Here is a 16,909-nt window from a genome sequence, read left to right on the forward strand (position 1 = left end):
CAACGAAATGTAGAGCTAGAATTCGATGAAATCTGTCCCTTGCCATCAGCCTTCTCATTCTCCTTTTGTCTAGTTTGCCTCAAGCGTAATCAAGTAATCAACGATGCGACGTTTACTTAGGTGATCATAATCACACACAGGAAGCGTACCATTTCGTTCACAGTAACCTGGGCAAACTTTCGCCTATATTTTGGTACTGCATCTCTAATTGTAATCAACAAGGAATCTTTGATAAAGGTTTGTCTCTCTAATAGTCAGCCACATAAAGTCGTTATCGAAAAATTTAAAAACATGATCTACTTCGGAGTACTTCCTTTGAATTTTCATTCGCATTACATCTTGACGTAATGCCCTGCCACTGCCATCAAATACGAAATCTCGGGGCTGGAACTTACTGGCAACCCACTCCCACATCACCTGAGTCAACTCGTAGTCGCTGTATCCGACTTCTTTCAACACCGTTACTTTCGTTAGGTAGCAGATTTTCGTTATTTTCACTGTTGGTTGAAATTTCATCCCTGTCTCTTGCACCAGGCGTATAATTATTCATTTAAATGTCTTCTAAATCCCATTCATTTTCATATCTAGAAAATTAACCGAGAAAGTCTACAAAATAATTATCGTCATCAAGAGCTCTTCTCTCGATCTGCCGGCGGTCAAGCTCGAAGATGTCGTACGCTTGACTCCTCTTCCTACAACATATTGATGAGAAATAATGAATTTTAGGGAAATGCACACATTTATATGAATTCACAGTATGACAACTGGCAGATTGTAACCATATCAAGAAAAAACAGGCCAGTAGTTCAATCATCAGTCTTCCACATGAAAGGAAATTGCCAGTGACCGTATCGATACACCCGTGTTCTGGGATACCTTAGGAAACGTATCGTATACGACCCAGTCGTATTCAAAGGGTTAATACACTAAAAGAAAACGTTACAAAACGAAGTAGTATGCATTGTGATGGACATTTAGGATTAACATGTATAACAACCGCCAATGACTACATCAGATGCAGTTCCTAAATCATAAAATGGTGTTTTGTTTCAGTTTAAAACTTGGATTTATAATTTCGTCAGATAATAAAATTATATTTTTTCTGACGTCCTGATTCGCCGCCTCATTTTGGCCAGACTAGCCAGAAAGTTGGAGTAAAATAGCTTTAGCCAAGAATGACAAGCACTAAACTGAATCAATCCTGATCAGCATCTCAGTGTAGAGCCAAACTTTGTTTAGTTGTTTGTTGACGTGCAAAGACACCGTGAGTTTGTTGTTAAGCCGAAGTAACGTGAGACAAGCAACTTTACAACGGAACAGAAGTTGTGCTAGAATTATTTATTAAGGTTTGTTGTCGTATGCAATGATTAAGCTATATATTTCGAAACGTGACATGGATCTAACACTTATTATTAAGGTTTTTTGTCGTAGGCCGGGAACATCTGATAATCTAGTAAACCTTGTACCAATAACAAGTGGACCTTTTATCAAGCAATGACTAAGCTATTATTTTTGGTCTCACAATGACTTCGGTATTAAAGTTTTCTTAGGCATAGAACTACTGATAACTTATAGTTTTAAACCTTGTACCAATAACTTGATGGATGTTTCATCAAGCAATAACTAAGTAATTGTCTGGAAACAAGACCGGTCTAACCAAGACCACCGAGATATCTCGGTGGTCTTGGTCTAACACTGACTATTTTGAAACCATACACCGGTTTAACACACTATGACTATTTTGAAACAATACACAGAACTAACATGGACAAAATTTTGGGATTTGGTCAACATTCATGTTCCGCAAGAATCCATATCGAAAGCAATTTTCCTAGGGCCTTAGGAAGGGCATATTGAATGAGTTTTGGAAGGTAATGTTAGGCTTGAGCCCTTACATTGCCTATATCGGACGTTCGCGGCTCGCCGTAGGGGTGCATTGCCGTCAGTGTACAGCATTTACAGCGTACCTTCTGCCCCTAGCTGCAACCCCTTCCGTTCCTTTTACTGTACCTCCTTTTATATTTTTTCCATCTTACTGTCCACCCCCTAATAACAACTGATTCTGAGTGCAACTGTGAGGTTTTCCTCCCGTTTCACCTTTCAAATCTTTTACTGTCGATTTCCGTCTCGGCACTGAATGACATCATAGATAGGTCCCAGACTTCCAGTGCTTGACCTTTGGCCAAAATTCAATTCTATTTTCAATCAATCATATATCAGACGTTACCTAACAGAGCTTATATACATATCAGGCGTTCCCTAGCATAGCTTACTAGCTATATCAGACGTTGCCTAAAGTAGCTTCCTAAATCAGAAGTTTGCCTAATACCATAGCTTATTATATCAGACTGCTAACATAGCTTCTTATATCAGACGTTGTATCAAACTTTGTGTAGCATAGCTGATTTTCCACACTCATGGTCAGGTTAGGTTGGCAGTTAAGAGGCAAAGCACTATGGTTAGGTTAGCCCTATTGGCACCTTATAATATAGTTCAGGTTATCAAAGGGAATAGCTTAGGTTATCTAAGGGAAGGTTGGGTTGGGATGTGTCCTTTTAAAAGTATTTATTTATTTGTGTGTGCGTGCGCACATTTTTATTTGATTTTTTAAAAATTCCCCTGGCTTACTTTGCTGGATTCTGGGGGATGGAAATAACAATAAAACACTGATACTTGTGGTTAAGAGGTGAATTGTAAAATCAGATTCATTTAAAAACTGGCAAAACAATACGTAAAAAAAAAAAAAAATCTGGCAAGACCACTCTCTTCCATTGTGAATACGTATTATATAATACGCCTAAAAAGATAAGTCTTGTTTCAAGTCTTCCAGCCTCAAAAGATACTGTGGCCTGTTACATTAAAGGAGTTTTTGTTCATGAAACTTACCTGTCAGATATATATATAGCTGTATTCTCTGAAGTCCGACAGAATTTCTAAAACTTACGACACACGTAGTGGGAGTTGGGTGGTTAGTACCCATTCCCGCCGCTGGGAGGCGGGTATCAGGAACCATTCCCATTTTCTATCAGATTTCTTCTGTCGCCGGTGTCGTAAACATCTGTTTACACACCTCCGCCTCAGGATTTTGGAAAACTTTTCATTGCTTGAGTATCCTCTTGACTTTTTGGTTTTTTGGTATTGGATCGATAGCTTGGCATACGTGACTTTGGACTGTTTTGAATTTGGCTTAGTTTTTTTCTTTAAATATGTCTGGATGTAGTTCGGCTAGCGCCAGGGTGTGTTCGAAAGTGGAATGCAAGGTTAGGCTACCAAAAGCCTTGGTTGATCCTCACACATTGTGTAAAGGGTGTAGGGGGCAAGAGTGTAAATATGATTTGCGCTGTAATGAGTGTGAAAGCTTGGATGATTTACAATGGAAGACGTATGAATCCTACGTAAATAAGTTAGAACGTGATAGGATCAGGAGGTCTTCCTCCAGGAGTAAGTCGGGTAGCAGACAGGGTCTTAATGTATCCCCTTCTAACCCTCCTTTAGATTTTGTGTCTCCTAACCCCGTAGTGTTGCCTTCGGGCCCTCAGGTGGTGTCTGCGGAGGGTAATGCCCTTTCGCTTATTCTGGATTCATTGAAGACGCTTGAATCTAAAGTGCTTGCCCTTGAAAACAGGCAAAATAAGTGCAGTGATAGTGCCCCTAGTGAAGTGGAGGGGACGTCAGATCGGCCCTATAGCGCCTCTAGGCTGGGACCTCTGCCGGACTCCCAGGACTCAGGGAGAGGGCATGTCGAAGGCCGAAGGAGGGTTACGGGGACCCCCCACCGATCTGACGTCCCTTCAGCAGTTCCTGTGGACGCTTCCCAGGCTGCTAAGGAGCGTGCTCGAGCACGTATCCTGAAGGATTGTTTTTTGTCTTCCGACGCGTCCTCCCCGCGCAAGGGGTGGGAATCTCGTTCGGATTCGCGGCCTTTGAAGAGGACTCTTCAAGATCTTGACGCTTCACGTCATGCTATGTCTGAGTGGCATTCTTCTCCGGAAAGCGTAGCTTTTCCGCCCCAGAAGAAGTCTAGGACGTCATCCGATGATGACGCCCGCGAGCGCCCCAGTCGCTCTAGAGCCAAGGCTGTTCCTGGGAGAAGGAAGAAGGCGTCCCCTCGCCCCTCTCCTTCTCACAAGCGCAGCTCGTCTCCGCGTAAGGAGACATCTCAGACGGAGATCATCATTGCTATGCAACAGCAACTGGACGCTTTACTGAAGCAGAAGGAGACGGTTCCTCGTCGCAGGAAAGACGATAGACTTCCGATCAAGAGAACAAGGCAGTCTTCTCCAACTGCTCCTCTTTCGTCCCCGTCTCCTGATATTTCGCCCTCTAGACTTCGTTTTGCTCCCCAGGGTTCGTCTAGAGGTGACGTTAGACGTCAGGTTAGAGAGAGATCTCTTCATGCTCCTCTCTCTTCCCGTAGAGAGGACGCTCGGCGTTCCGACTTCGACGCTTCTGCTGACAACGAGTTTGTAGCTGTCGGACGGACTTCTATGCGTTCTGCCCCTCTTCGACATGACAGTGTTGACGCTCAATGGTACGCTAGTCGGGTAGTTGATAAAGTTTCTTCGCGGGACGTTCGTAAGGACGCTTCGCGGGACGTTAGAAGAGTCACTACGATGGACGCTCCTTTGGACGCTTCGCTGGACGCTCGGTCGGACGCTGATTTGGACGCTCGAGAGGACGCTAGGTTGGACGCTCAGATGGACGCTTGTAGACGTTGTAGTAAGAGCTCTGTGGACGCGAATGTGGAAGTTCGCTATCACTCGGATGTTGTTCCCGAGGCTTTGGCTGACGCTTCACGTCTTATTTCTTCTTCACGTTCGCCTCTAAAGGTGATTCCTGATCCTGTGACTGTTAAGGATCCGTTACCCTCTTCTTCTCGTCATCGTTCGGATAGGAGACTTGGAGCGAAAGGACTTGTGCCTCTTCCTTCGGATTTGCACTCGGGTAAGGAAGGAGAACTTAGCGGTTCTTCTGAGGATGTTGACGAAGAACATCCTGCTACGTCTGCTTCGTCAGATTACCAAGTTTTGGCACGGCTACTTCGTGATTCGTTTGGGGATACTTTCCAGCCTGCTGCTCCTCCTTCTCCTCCTTCTCAGTTTTCGTCGTCAAAGACAAGCAAGACTCCAGGGTTCGTGAAAATGAAGACGTCGTTGTCTACTAGAAGAGCTTTCCGGAAGGTTAACGCCTGGATGGAGTCTAGGAAAGCAAAGGGAAGGACTACTTTCGCCCTGCCTCCGTCTAGACTTAGCGGTAAGGCAGGGATGTGGTATGAGACAGGCGAGGAATTAGGATTGAAGGTTCCTACGTCTGCTCAAGGTGATTTCGCCAGCGTGGTTGATGCCTCAAGGAGGGCCCTTTTAGCCTCAGCTAAAGTGTCATGGACGACTTCCGAACTGGACCATCTTTTGAAGGGACTGTTTAGGTCCTTAGAGGTCTTCAACTTTTTAGACTGGTGTCTTGGAGCTTTAGACAACCAGTCTCGTAAGCCAGACTCGATCAGCTTGGGGGAGCTGTCCAGTGTATTGTCATGCATGGACAAGGCCGTCAGGGATGGCTCAGAGGAGTTAGCCTCTCATTTTTCAGCAGGGGTGCTTAAGAAAAGGTCGCTTTATTGCAACTTTGCGGCTAAATCTGTCTCTCCCGCACAGAGGACAGAACTTTTGTATGCTCCCTTCTCGAGTCATCTCTTCCCCCAAGCTATGGTGAAGGATCTGGCAGTTAGTCTTCAAGAGAAAGCCACGCAAGACCTGTTGGCTCAGTCTTCGAGACGTCCGGCTGGCCCTTCAATGTCTTCAGGAGCCCAACCGTTTAGAAAGCAGAAGCCCTTTCGTGGAGGGACTTCCGCTAGATCGTCTCCTCGAGGAAGAAGCCTTCCTAGAGGTAGAGCCCCTTCCAAGTCTAGGGGCAAGAAGTGAGAGATTGTGCCTTCAGCCACCGGTAGGAGCCAGGCTGCAGTTGTTTGCAGAAGCCTGGAGAGAAAGAGAGGCGGACACCTGGTCTCTCGACGTCATAGAGAAGGGTTACAAGATCCCTTTCATAAAGCCGCCCCCGTTGACTTCCACTCCCAGGGACTTGTCCCCATCGTATCCTCAAACAAAACGGAAGATACTTTTCGACCTGCTCGAGCAGATGCTCGAGAAACGGGCAGTGGAACAGGTTTTAGACCTGGCAACGCCAGGATTTTACAACAGATTGTTTCTTGTACCGAAACAGTCGGGAGGGTGGCGGCCGGTCTTGGATGTAAGTCGTCTAAACCTCTATATAGAAAAGCAGAGGTTCAAGATGGTGACACCTCAGTCAGTTCTGGGGGCCTTAAGACCTGGAGATTGGATGGTATCACTCGACCTCCAGGACGCCTACTCTCACGTCCCGATACATCCCCAATCGATGAAGTACCTTCGGTTCGTACTGAAAGGGAAGGTCTTTCAATTCAGGGCTCTTTGTTTCGGACTGAGTACGGCCCCTTTTATCTTCACCATCTTAATGAAGAACGTGGCGAGGTGGCTCCATCTTTCCAACATCAGAATCTCGCTCTATGTGGACGACTGGCTCATACGAGCCTCCTCGCAGACCCGGTGCCTGAAGGACTTGCAAACGACTCTGTCTTTAGCTGCGTCCCTGGGACTTCTGGTGAACTTCGAAAAGTCATATCTGACCCCAACACAGTCCATCGTGTATCTGGGGATTCAGATGGATTCAGTGGCTTTTCGGGCTTTTCCGTCCCAGGAACGTCAGCAACAAGGCATAAAAAAAGTGTCAGCCTTTCTAGGGAAGGATTCATGCTCGGTGAGGGAATGGATAAGTCTGCTGGGGACCATTTCCTCGCTGGAGAAGTTTGTTTCCCTGGGGAGGCTACACCTCCGACCTCTTCAGTTCTTTCTGTCGGACAACTGGACAGAAAAGGACAACTTCGACATGAAGTTATGCATCTCGGAAGAGGTGAAGAACCATCTAAGATGGTGGCTCGATCAGTGGAAGCTGTCAGAGGGTATATCCCTCAAGCTTCAGAACCCCGACCTAGTGTTGTTCTCCGACACGTCATCCACGGGGTGGGGAGCAACTCTAGGGGGGGAGGAAGTGTCAGGTACCTGGAGAGGGGAACAGGTAACCTGGCATATCAACTTCAAAGAGCTGGCAGCGGTTCAATTAGCGCTCCAGTTCTTCCAGAACAAAGTCTCCCGTCGTGTAGTTCAAGTCAACTCGGACAACACCACAGCCCTGGCATACTTGAAGAAACAAGGAGGAACACACTCTCGCTCCCTGTTTGCTCTAGTGAAAGAGATTCTTCTTTGGGCAAAGGAGAGAGAAGTCACGATATTGACAAGGTTCATTGCCGGAGTCGAGAACGTCCGGGCAGATCTCCTCAGTCGACAAGGACAGTTATTGCCGACAGAGTGGACCCTCAATCAAGACGTATGCCAGGAGCTGTGGGGTCTTTGGGATGTCCCTTAGTGGACATCTTTGCAACGTCAAGGACGGCGAGACTTCCCCTGTATTGCTCCCCGGTTCTCGATCCGGGAGCAGTAGCAGTAGACGCCCTTCTATGGGATTGGACGGGCCTAGATCTCTACGCTTTTCCCCCCTTCAAGATCCTGGGGGAGGTGATGAGAAAATTCGCAGCATCGGAGGGGACGAGGTTGACTTTAATCGCCCCCTTTTGGCCCGCAGCGATCTGGTTCACAGAGGTGATGTTCTACCTGGTGGATTATCCGAGATCTCTTCCGTTAAGGAGAGATCTACTCAAACAGCCCCACTTCGAGAGGTACCACAAAAACCTCTCCGCTCTGAGTCTGACTGCGTTCAGACTATCCAAAAGTTGGCCAGAGCGAGAGGTTTTTCGAAATCAGTGGCTAAAGCTATCGCCACCGCGAGGAGACCATCATCAATCGCGGTTTACCAATCGAAGTGGGCAGCCTTTAGAAGTTGGTGTAAGAGAAAAGGAGTTTCCTCTACCACTACCTCTGTGAGCCAGATCGCCGACTTCTTGCTTTATCTTAAACAAGATCTGAAGCTTGCAGTGTCAACCATTAAAGGCTACAGAAGCGTCTTATCTGTAGTTTTTCGCCATAGAGGTCTTGACCTCGCTAATAACAAGGATCTCCATGATCTATTGAGATCTTTCGAGACGACCAAGGTGCCGCTACTGAAGTTACCTTCGTGGAACCTGGATGTGGTCCTCAAATATTTAATGTCAAATCGCTTTGAACCTCTTTCCTCTTCGTCTCTACGAGATTTGACGAAGAAAACTGTATTCCTAACTGCTCTGGCGACGGCGAAGAGAGTTAGCGAAATACAGGCTATCAGTAAACACGTCGGCTTCAAAGGGCATAATGCGGTCTGCTCTTTGGGTATGTCGTTTCTGGCCAAAAACGAAAACCCTTCCAATCCGTGGCCTAAAACGTTCGAGATCAAGGGTATGGCAGAGATCATTGGTCAAGAGCCAGAAAGAGTCCTGTGTCCTGTTAGGGCTCTTAGAGAGTATCTTCGTAGAACGAAGGACTGTCGAGGTTCTTCGGAGAACTTATGGTGTTCGGTCAAGAGACCGAACATGCCCATGTCCAAGAATGCACTGGCATTCTTTTTAAGAAACACCATTAAAGAGGCGCACTCTTCTTGCAAAGACAGCGACTTTAAGCTGCTAAAAGTTAATGCGCACGAGGTAAGGGCTATTTCGACCTCAATAGCCTTTCAGAAAAACATGGCTCTTAAAGACATTTTAAGTGCTACTTTTTGGAGGAGTAACTCAGTGTTCGCCTCGCACTACCTACGGGAGGTGAGAACGACCTATGAAAACTGTTACTCTCTTGGGCCATACGTCGCCGCAGACACTATTTTGGGGGCAGGAGGTAGCACTCATCCTTTCCCATAGAAAAGGGTAGGTGAGTTTTTAATATTTGTATGTTTATGGTTGTAGGGTCGGCTGCCGAGTACGGTCGTCCCTTCCTTTAGCCTTTGGTATATGGGAGTTTGTTGTTAGGCTAACTTAGGTGGTGGTTTTGCCTCGTTGCCCTCAGAAGTATGGTCATGGTCTAGTCACATTGTGGTCCCGTCCCCGTTGACAGATCATCTAGAGCGCACCAACTACACAGGTCACTACCTTGTTGGTAACTCTAGTGAAGCAAAAGCAGGCTTGGGTGACAGTAATCACGAAGTCAGCTATGCTAACAGGTAAGGAACCAAGATGTCAATCATCTACATTTATATGTTTCCTAAAATCCTTTTTCTGTCTCTCCCACCGCCAAAGGTGGGATTCAGCTATATATATATCTGATCTGACAGGTAAGTTTCATGAACAAAATGATATTGTTAAGATACAATAAAGTTTGTTCATACTTACCTGGCAGATATATATATTTTTAGTACCCACCCACCTCCCCTCAGGAGACAGTGGAGATAGAAATCTGATAGAAAATGGGAATGGTTCCTGATACCCGCCTCCCAGCGGCGGGAATGGGTACTAACCACCCAACTCCCACTACGTGTGTCGTAAGTTTTAGAAATTCTGTCGGACTTCAGAGAATACAGCTATATATATATCTGCCAGGTAAGTATGAACAAACTTTATTGTATCTTAACAATATCATGTTTAACACAAGTGTGTAAAAAACCAAGTAGAGTCATTTGGCCAGTGAAATAATTACCATTTTCCAGGCATAATTACATTGCTTACCTGTATAAAAACTGAAATGTCTACAAAGTTACTACAAGTTTATACATATTACACCACAATGTTATCTTTGATAAGTTTTACTATCATAGATAACATCTACCCAAGTCAGTGACACTACCAAGGAGAAGGTTTCTTTCAGTTGTGCTTTGTCATTTGGTTATGTAAGTAAGAATTCAAACATTTTTTACAGTTAGTTTATTGTTGAAAATGAAGGTGTTTGACATTGATGTGTACAAAAACATTGGGTTCCTAGTGATTGGGCTGTCCCTAATTTTCATCTATTTCATCGAACACCAGGTTCTATCACATTATCTTTCTTCCATATTACTATCTCCTCTCTCCTAACAATTATTTCCTAGTGCAACTGTGAGCTTTTCTTCCTGACACACCGTTAAAACCTACCTACTAAGTTTCCTTTCCAGCACTGAATGACCTCATAGGTCCCAGTGCTTGGCCTTTGTCCTAAACTCTATACGTATTCCCTTCTTTAACATTTAAGTTCTTTAGGTATACCCGCCATTGTCTTGAATCTAGATTTAGTGTCAAGGTATGAAATATCGCTAGCTTCTATCTTTCTTATGTACTAGTTAATTTCTTTATGAACTTTTTAAATACGTACTACAGTACTGCACTGTAATTTGATTGCATGTCATGTTCTCCACTTTTTTGCATCAGTCAGAAGTTGTTACTGTATTTTATTAATAGCAGGTTTAGGCTGTTATTTTGTGGAGTAATATTGGAAGCATACAATGCTGTAGAATTTATCTGGATAATTTATTTTACACAGTCACCAAACAGTAATGATTACTATGCACTCTTGATTTCTGATAAGAGATAAGTGTCCATCCCATTTTAGTAAGCATCAAATCCATATTTATCTTGAGAGTCTACTGAAGTTATCAGTATGTAGTATTCATCACAGTACAGGGCACGATCTTGGTAGGAACACAGGAGGAGTTGTGTGATAATTCTTGTACATAGTAATTGCTGTGGTTGTGTACGTAATTAACATTTAAATTTCAATTTAGATGACAATGGTTGTGTAAATAAATTACATTTTAGTTTTTCAATTTAGATAACAATGGTTGTACTATTTAAATAAGTTAAACATTTACTTTTTTAATTTAGATAATCTTGATCTAGGTTTACACAGGGACAAGTAAATAATAGTAGCCTTCTTTTCCTCAGTTAGCAGTACTACCCTGGAAAAATCCAGTGAACTAAGAATTTCCTTAGATGTTATTTGGATTTGCTTTCATCAGTATCAGTGATGATGATTATGCTTTCAGGATTTGGTAATTTGAACATTAAAGTCAAAATCTAATTCCAGTTGAATATTGCATTAAGAATATTGTTTTATTCCATTTACTACATACAAATAAGTTTTATGTGAATCACATCATAACTGTTAAGTGTTTTATAATAAGGATGCATAGAGATCTCTTATATAAGACTGTTGACTAGGTTTCTATTATGAGTTCGAATGTAAAGATGGGGATTTTGAGGTTTTCAGAACAATGGTAGTTTAAATATTTGACTTTTATTTATGAGATTCATATCTTTTATTAAATTATGTAACTGTTTAAGGAGTGCATAGCATAAGAGCTTGGCTAGTTTCCTCAGGGAACTTATAAGATTTTCTATATTTTTTCAGTGTTTGCCATTTTTTTAATCAAACATTTTAAAAATCATGGACCGATGGGTTGGAAGAGTAGCATTGGTAACTGGAGCAAGTTGTGGTATTGGAGCAGCCATTTGTAGAGAGCTGGTAAAAGCTGGCATGATTGTAGTCGGAGCAGCAAGAAATGTGGAAAGAGTTGAGGTCAGTTTATGAAGGCATTTTTCATTTCACCCTGATTGTGATAGTACTATTACCATTTACATTGCTTCCCCAGGTCTTCAATTACAATTCGACAGATAAAAGATGTCCACATGCTACTTGTATGTAAAGCCAGTTTGTTAATTCGTCTTGGATAAAAAAGTTTTGTGCATTTCACATAGAAGCCCATGGCTACATTTTCAACTTCCACAAATATAGTATTATGGTCAATGAAGAGGTCCCTCATGGTTTTGATTTCAATCAGGGTCCTGAAGGCCAGTTCTAGGATGTCAAAATCTTCCCCACAGGCACATAGTGGAATGGTTTTCCACATCTAGTGAGACACAGTGCCCTCAGTTGGGGAAATTCCTAACAGACTGGAAATGATCAGCCAATGAATTTGTGCTTTTAATGCTGTTATCAAAAATAATACATCAAGCCATTTTGCTGTTTGCTATTTCTGTTCTGCTGGCTACTGTTTAGTGATGTTCTTTGATGTTGTAATGTAATGGGTTTGTGTCTAAACAAGTAAAATTTAATATATATATTATTTTTACAAACCCATTACCTCACATAAATTGACCTCCCAATCCCACATTTCTCACAGGAAGGTTAGACAGCACAGAATGACCATAGTCTATGAGAGAAGACTGTTGGAGCCCAAATGGCTTAACTGATTGATTGGAAATCGTCATTAATTCTTTAGTGTCTGGAGAGTTGCATACTACAGAATGTTTACTGTACAGTAATGGATTTCTACCAAAAAAAAAAGTTATTTTAATTAAAAAAAATTTTATTTTATTATTTATGTTACAAGTTGTCAGGGTACACAGTAGATTAATGACTTCATTTAACATTGACCAGACTTTTATTATGTGACTAAGTGTTAAATTTAGATAATGGGAGACTTTTACCGTTTCTGTTATCAACCAGGAAATGTAAATAAGTACGTAGACTTTGAAAATAAAGAAATTTCCAAATAAGTTGTGTTTGAAAATACATAGAGAAAATTCCAGAAGTGTCATTAGATAATTTATATGTTTAAGCAATCAAGTAATTCTTTCAAAATTAATTATAATTACAGGCTTTATCAAAAGACCTTACGGGAAACCCAGGAACTCTGTTTGGAGTTAAATGTGATCTGACCAAAGATGCTGATGTTGAAAACCTTTTCTCTGTCATCAAAGAAAAATACAAAGGAGTAGATGTCTGTATCAACAATGCAGGGATGTCTTATAATAATAGTCTCTTGGGTAAGAATATTCGCTGTTATGGATTGAGTAATTTGCTTTATGAGATCCAGAATTTTACCATAGTTAATAGTGAAAGTTCCTTGAGGATCTCATTATGAGTTTTATGCTAGAAAGATGGAACATGATCTGAATACATTTTTATAACTTTTTATTAAAATGGTGAATAATTATATGGAGGGAGCCAGCAGATAGGGAGAAGAAATTATAATCAGTACCTTTCAGGTGATGGAGTGTCAGGCATTTTTTAAATGAAGTTTGCATTACATAGTATAAATTCTTCATGATTCTGTTAATATTAGAATTTGACTCCTTTGTGTCATTAAAAGTGACAGTTCTATCTCCATTTCATCCTTGAAAGGGTATGGACATACTCTGGGATATTTTCATTTCATTAGTAAAGATGTTATACAGGCACAAGAAATGTACAAAATTCTTGTTAATGTTTCACTGCATTTTGTCTCGGCATGATTGCAATGAAAGTTAAGTACTAAGTTCTATTGGTGTTTCACCTGTATTCATGCTAAGGCAGGAGGCGAGAATGTGTTGGGTCAACAAATATAATGGAAAAATTTCAGCAATATGCTTGAGCATCCTGCAGGAAATAGCTTTCTTTATTATTTAACATAAGTAATTATTGCTTCTCTACTGTTGCCAGTTGACCTCAAAACCTTCAAAGGCTACTGCTCCAAAACCAGCCAGATTATAGATGGTGGATAAAGCAAGTTTGCACAGGCAGTGTTCACACATGCACATTACTACCATATACAGCTTGTAATAATAATAAAAACAAAGTCTGTCAAGCTGCAGGTGAAGCTTGTTCCACAGTCCTGGTTACATTCATAAAGCAAGACTGGTGTTTTGTGTAAACATACAAATGCACAGTATACAGTACTACATATAGGCTTATATTAAGTTGGCTTAGAATTTTTACTATACATACAGTAGAACTGCTAAATAATCAGGTAAAAATAGTTCTTTACTCAGCTAAAAATCATTAGGAATGGGACAGTGATAAAACACCATAAAGATTATGGTATTCCATGCTGCTGCTACTAGTGCTTGGTGTAAGAAAGTTAACTTACAGTTTTATTAAAAATTAGAAGACAGAAAATGGGTATATGTGTGATAATGCATTAAGGGTTAACAGTATTTAACTGAGCACACATTCACAAGGAACAGGCCAAAAGATCATTATCTTGCTGAGCAATTTTCCAAGGAATATATAATGTAAAAGAGAAAAAATGTAATTAAAAATGGAGAAAAATGAAGTGTAAATGATAAGCTAAGTAACTCCTAGATTGAGCCTATACTAAATTAGAAGGTTGAAAGATTTTAGATTTACTGCACTTTACAGTGTATGTATTTATGACAGGAAAAAACACAGTCATCTACATATTTGGTAAATTAAGTCAATTGTCCCACCTTTTCAGAGAAGTGTTAGAATGACATATGTATGACTATGAATGAATTAGTATACATATTTTTTCACTACATGTTCTGTATAACTAAATTTTGGTATTGTTACTTAATACATGTTTTGTTTATTAAAATTTGGTTAATTTGATCATTCATATGGCCATCCTGACTTATAGCTAATAACCTGTTTTGTTGCTTACACCCAGGTTTTGTTTTAAGTGTTCTGCTTTTCATAAGCTTAGAGTGAAAGAAGTTCTGAATATGTTATTATGTCAATATGAAGAAATCCTGGAAGGAATTTATTTTTTTGTAATTAACATGAATGTGTCATCTCCATGGTTGCCGCTCTTTTCTGCAGATGGAAGCACAAAGGAATGGAGGGAAATGCTGGATTTGAATGTTGTAGCTTTGTGTCTTTGTACAAAGTTGGCGGTGAAATCCATGCAAGAAAGAGGTGTTGATGATGGCCATATCATCCATGTTAGCAGGTATGCTTTATCAGGATCTTTTTTATAAATAACTGTGATGTGTACAGTCTATACAAAATACTGCACAAAGGATTCCTATACTTAACTACAATTTCCAGTTGTGTCAGTGAGAAAACACCAAAACTCAGTGTCTACAACAAGTACATTAGGAAATCTGTATTGAATAGTAAGAACCAACTTAGGGTTGTGTAACATTCTTTCCTCATTATAATTTCTTACTCCTATTGTCACCATTTGACTATCTGTATAATGCATGTTGTATGGTACTGGAAAATAAAAAGGAGACCAACAAGGAAGTAAATGCAAGAGGGGTTCACTGAGCAAAGGCGTCTTAGAATAATAACGGAAATTATCAAATTGATCATAGAATAAAGGTGCTAATGGGGAGATGCTGTCTGAAGTGATTGCTGTCTTGGGTTAACAATGGGATAAAATAAGCGCCTCAGTGGTGTAGTTGGTATGGTATTGGCGTCTCACCTCGGTGGTCGCGGGTTCGATTCTCGGCCATTCCATTGAGGAGTGAGAGATGTGTATTTCTGGTGATAGAAGTTCACTCTCAACGTGGTTCGGAAGTCACGTAAAGCCGTTGGTCCCGTTGCTGAATAACCACTGGTTCCATGCAACGTAAAAACACCATACAAACAAACAAACAAAAACAAACAATGGGATAATTTTCTAGCGACTGGCTGGATCTTAAACAATTGGAGATTGAAAAACAAGGAATCTGTGAGATCTGGCAATGTATGCATATATCGGGTGAAAACTGGTCAAAGACCACACATCCATGCTATTACGCTTAGTCTTTCCCAACCCAGGATGTCGTAAGATGACAGAGGGGTGGCTAGAGGTGGGCAGTAAAACATTGAGACCTCAGGTTTGCAGCTATGAAAAATGCATATTGTCTTAGAAAATTTGTCATTTGTTCATAGGCGAACAAACCTTCGGTCTTAACAATAGGATAGACTTATACTTGGTGGGAGGTACAGACATCCTAAACCAGCTGGGGGCCAACCCACCAGTCCAACTCCAAAAGAAATATCTACAGGAGAGGGACTAATGCCCGTGAGAAGCTAGATAAACTGATATCCAATAACTCGGCCAACTGGGTTACATACAATGATATATGAGAAGATTCATTGCAGTAGGGAACTAAAGAGAAATTCGGACTGTTCGATAACAAACCAATGCATCAGGATTCGTTATCACTCCTCACTCTCCCTTGCTAGAGTGGAGTATATGCTACTGAATAGAGGGTTTGACTATTTGGACATAAAGCAAACAAACTACCAGTATGACTACCTTACCTGTACCATACCAGTCCAGCAAATGACATGTCTATTCCTCAACCATAGGAAGAAGGGAAAGGAACAAGAGAAAGAAAGAGACCAGCCAACTCACTCATTCTCTCCTCCACACAATCATCTTAGGTAAGATACAAATGTGCCTGGTTAAGGGCAACGATGAGTTACACAATCTGTTGGGCAGCCACCATACGACCCAAGGAAAAAGTGTCCATAGATCTGTGGGCAACATCCTTAAGATAGAAAAGAGGTGAACGTGGACTGACGTAACCAAGTAACAGTGCTCAGAACTCTATGATAAGCCAAATTTTTCTTGAAAGCCAGAGAGGGACCAATACCCCTGACGTCATGTGCTCTAACCTGCCGAGACTCAGTGGCGGAATCATCAAAAGTCAAATACGCCTGTCTGAGAGCTTCACGTAACCAAAAAGAGATTGTATTTTTGGAAACCTCTTTCTTAGAACGCCCCGTGCTAACAAAAAGTCTGCGACATCCTGCCCTGAGATGTCATGTCCTCTTAAGATAACAACGCAGAGCCCTGACAGGACACAACGAGAGATCTTGAGAATCAACGCCCACAAAGTCATTCAGAGATGGAATGGAAAAGGAGGCGAACCTGTCATCCTGCACTGAGGGATTCTGGGTCTTAGCCACGAATTCCGGGACAAATTCGAAGAAGCCAAGGCCAAGAGGAAAACTGTTTTGACTGTCAATTTCCTGTCAGATGAACGACGTAAAGGCTCATAAGGGGCTTTAGTGAAACTTCTCAGGACCAGGGAAACATCCCACAATGGAGGCTTAAGCTCCCTCGGAGAACACGACTGCTCAAACCCTTTAAGCAGCAAGGAGAGTTCCCAGGATGAGGAGATGTCAACACCTCTAAGACGTAATATTAAACTCAGGGCCGCCCTGTAGCCTGTAATAGCAGAAATGGACAAGCCTTTCGCATCCCTGAGGAA

At 41.8% G+C, this 16,909-nt stretch overlaps 1 protein-coding gene across 1 annotated transcript in view; it reads left to right on the plus strand.

Annotated features, from left to right (window-relative positions):
* Positions 1–1,184: 1,184 nt before the first annotated feature.
* LOC135218378 (dehydrogenase/reductase SDR family member 11-like) overlaps positions 1,185–16,909 on the plus strand; it is a 40,947-nt gene continuing 25,222 nt past the window's right edge. Inside the window, exons 1-4 of the mRNA XM_064254648.1 lie at positions 1,185–1,346; positions 11,328–11,495; positions 12,577–12,745; positions 14,520–14,649. Of these exons, the coding sequence (XP_064110718.1) occupies positions 11,364–11,495; positions 12,577–12,745; positions 14,520–14,649 (431 nt within the window). The 5' untranslated portion in view covers positions 1,185–1,346; positions 11,328–11,363. The remainder of the gene's footprint in view (positions 1,347–11,327; positions 11,496–12,576; positions 12,746–14,519; positions 14,650–16,909) is intronic.

This window comes from Macrobrachium nipponense, chromosome 9 (assembly GCF_015104395.2).
Source record: "Macrobrachium nipponense isolate FS-2020 chromosome 9, ASM1510439v2, whole genome shotgun sequence".
NCBI classification, from domain to species: Eukaryota; Metazoa; Arthropoda; class Malacostraca; order Decapoda; family Palaemonidae; genus Macrobrachium; species Macrobrachium nipponense.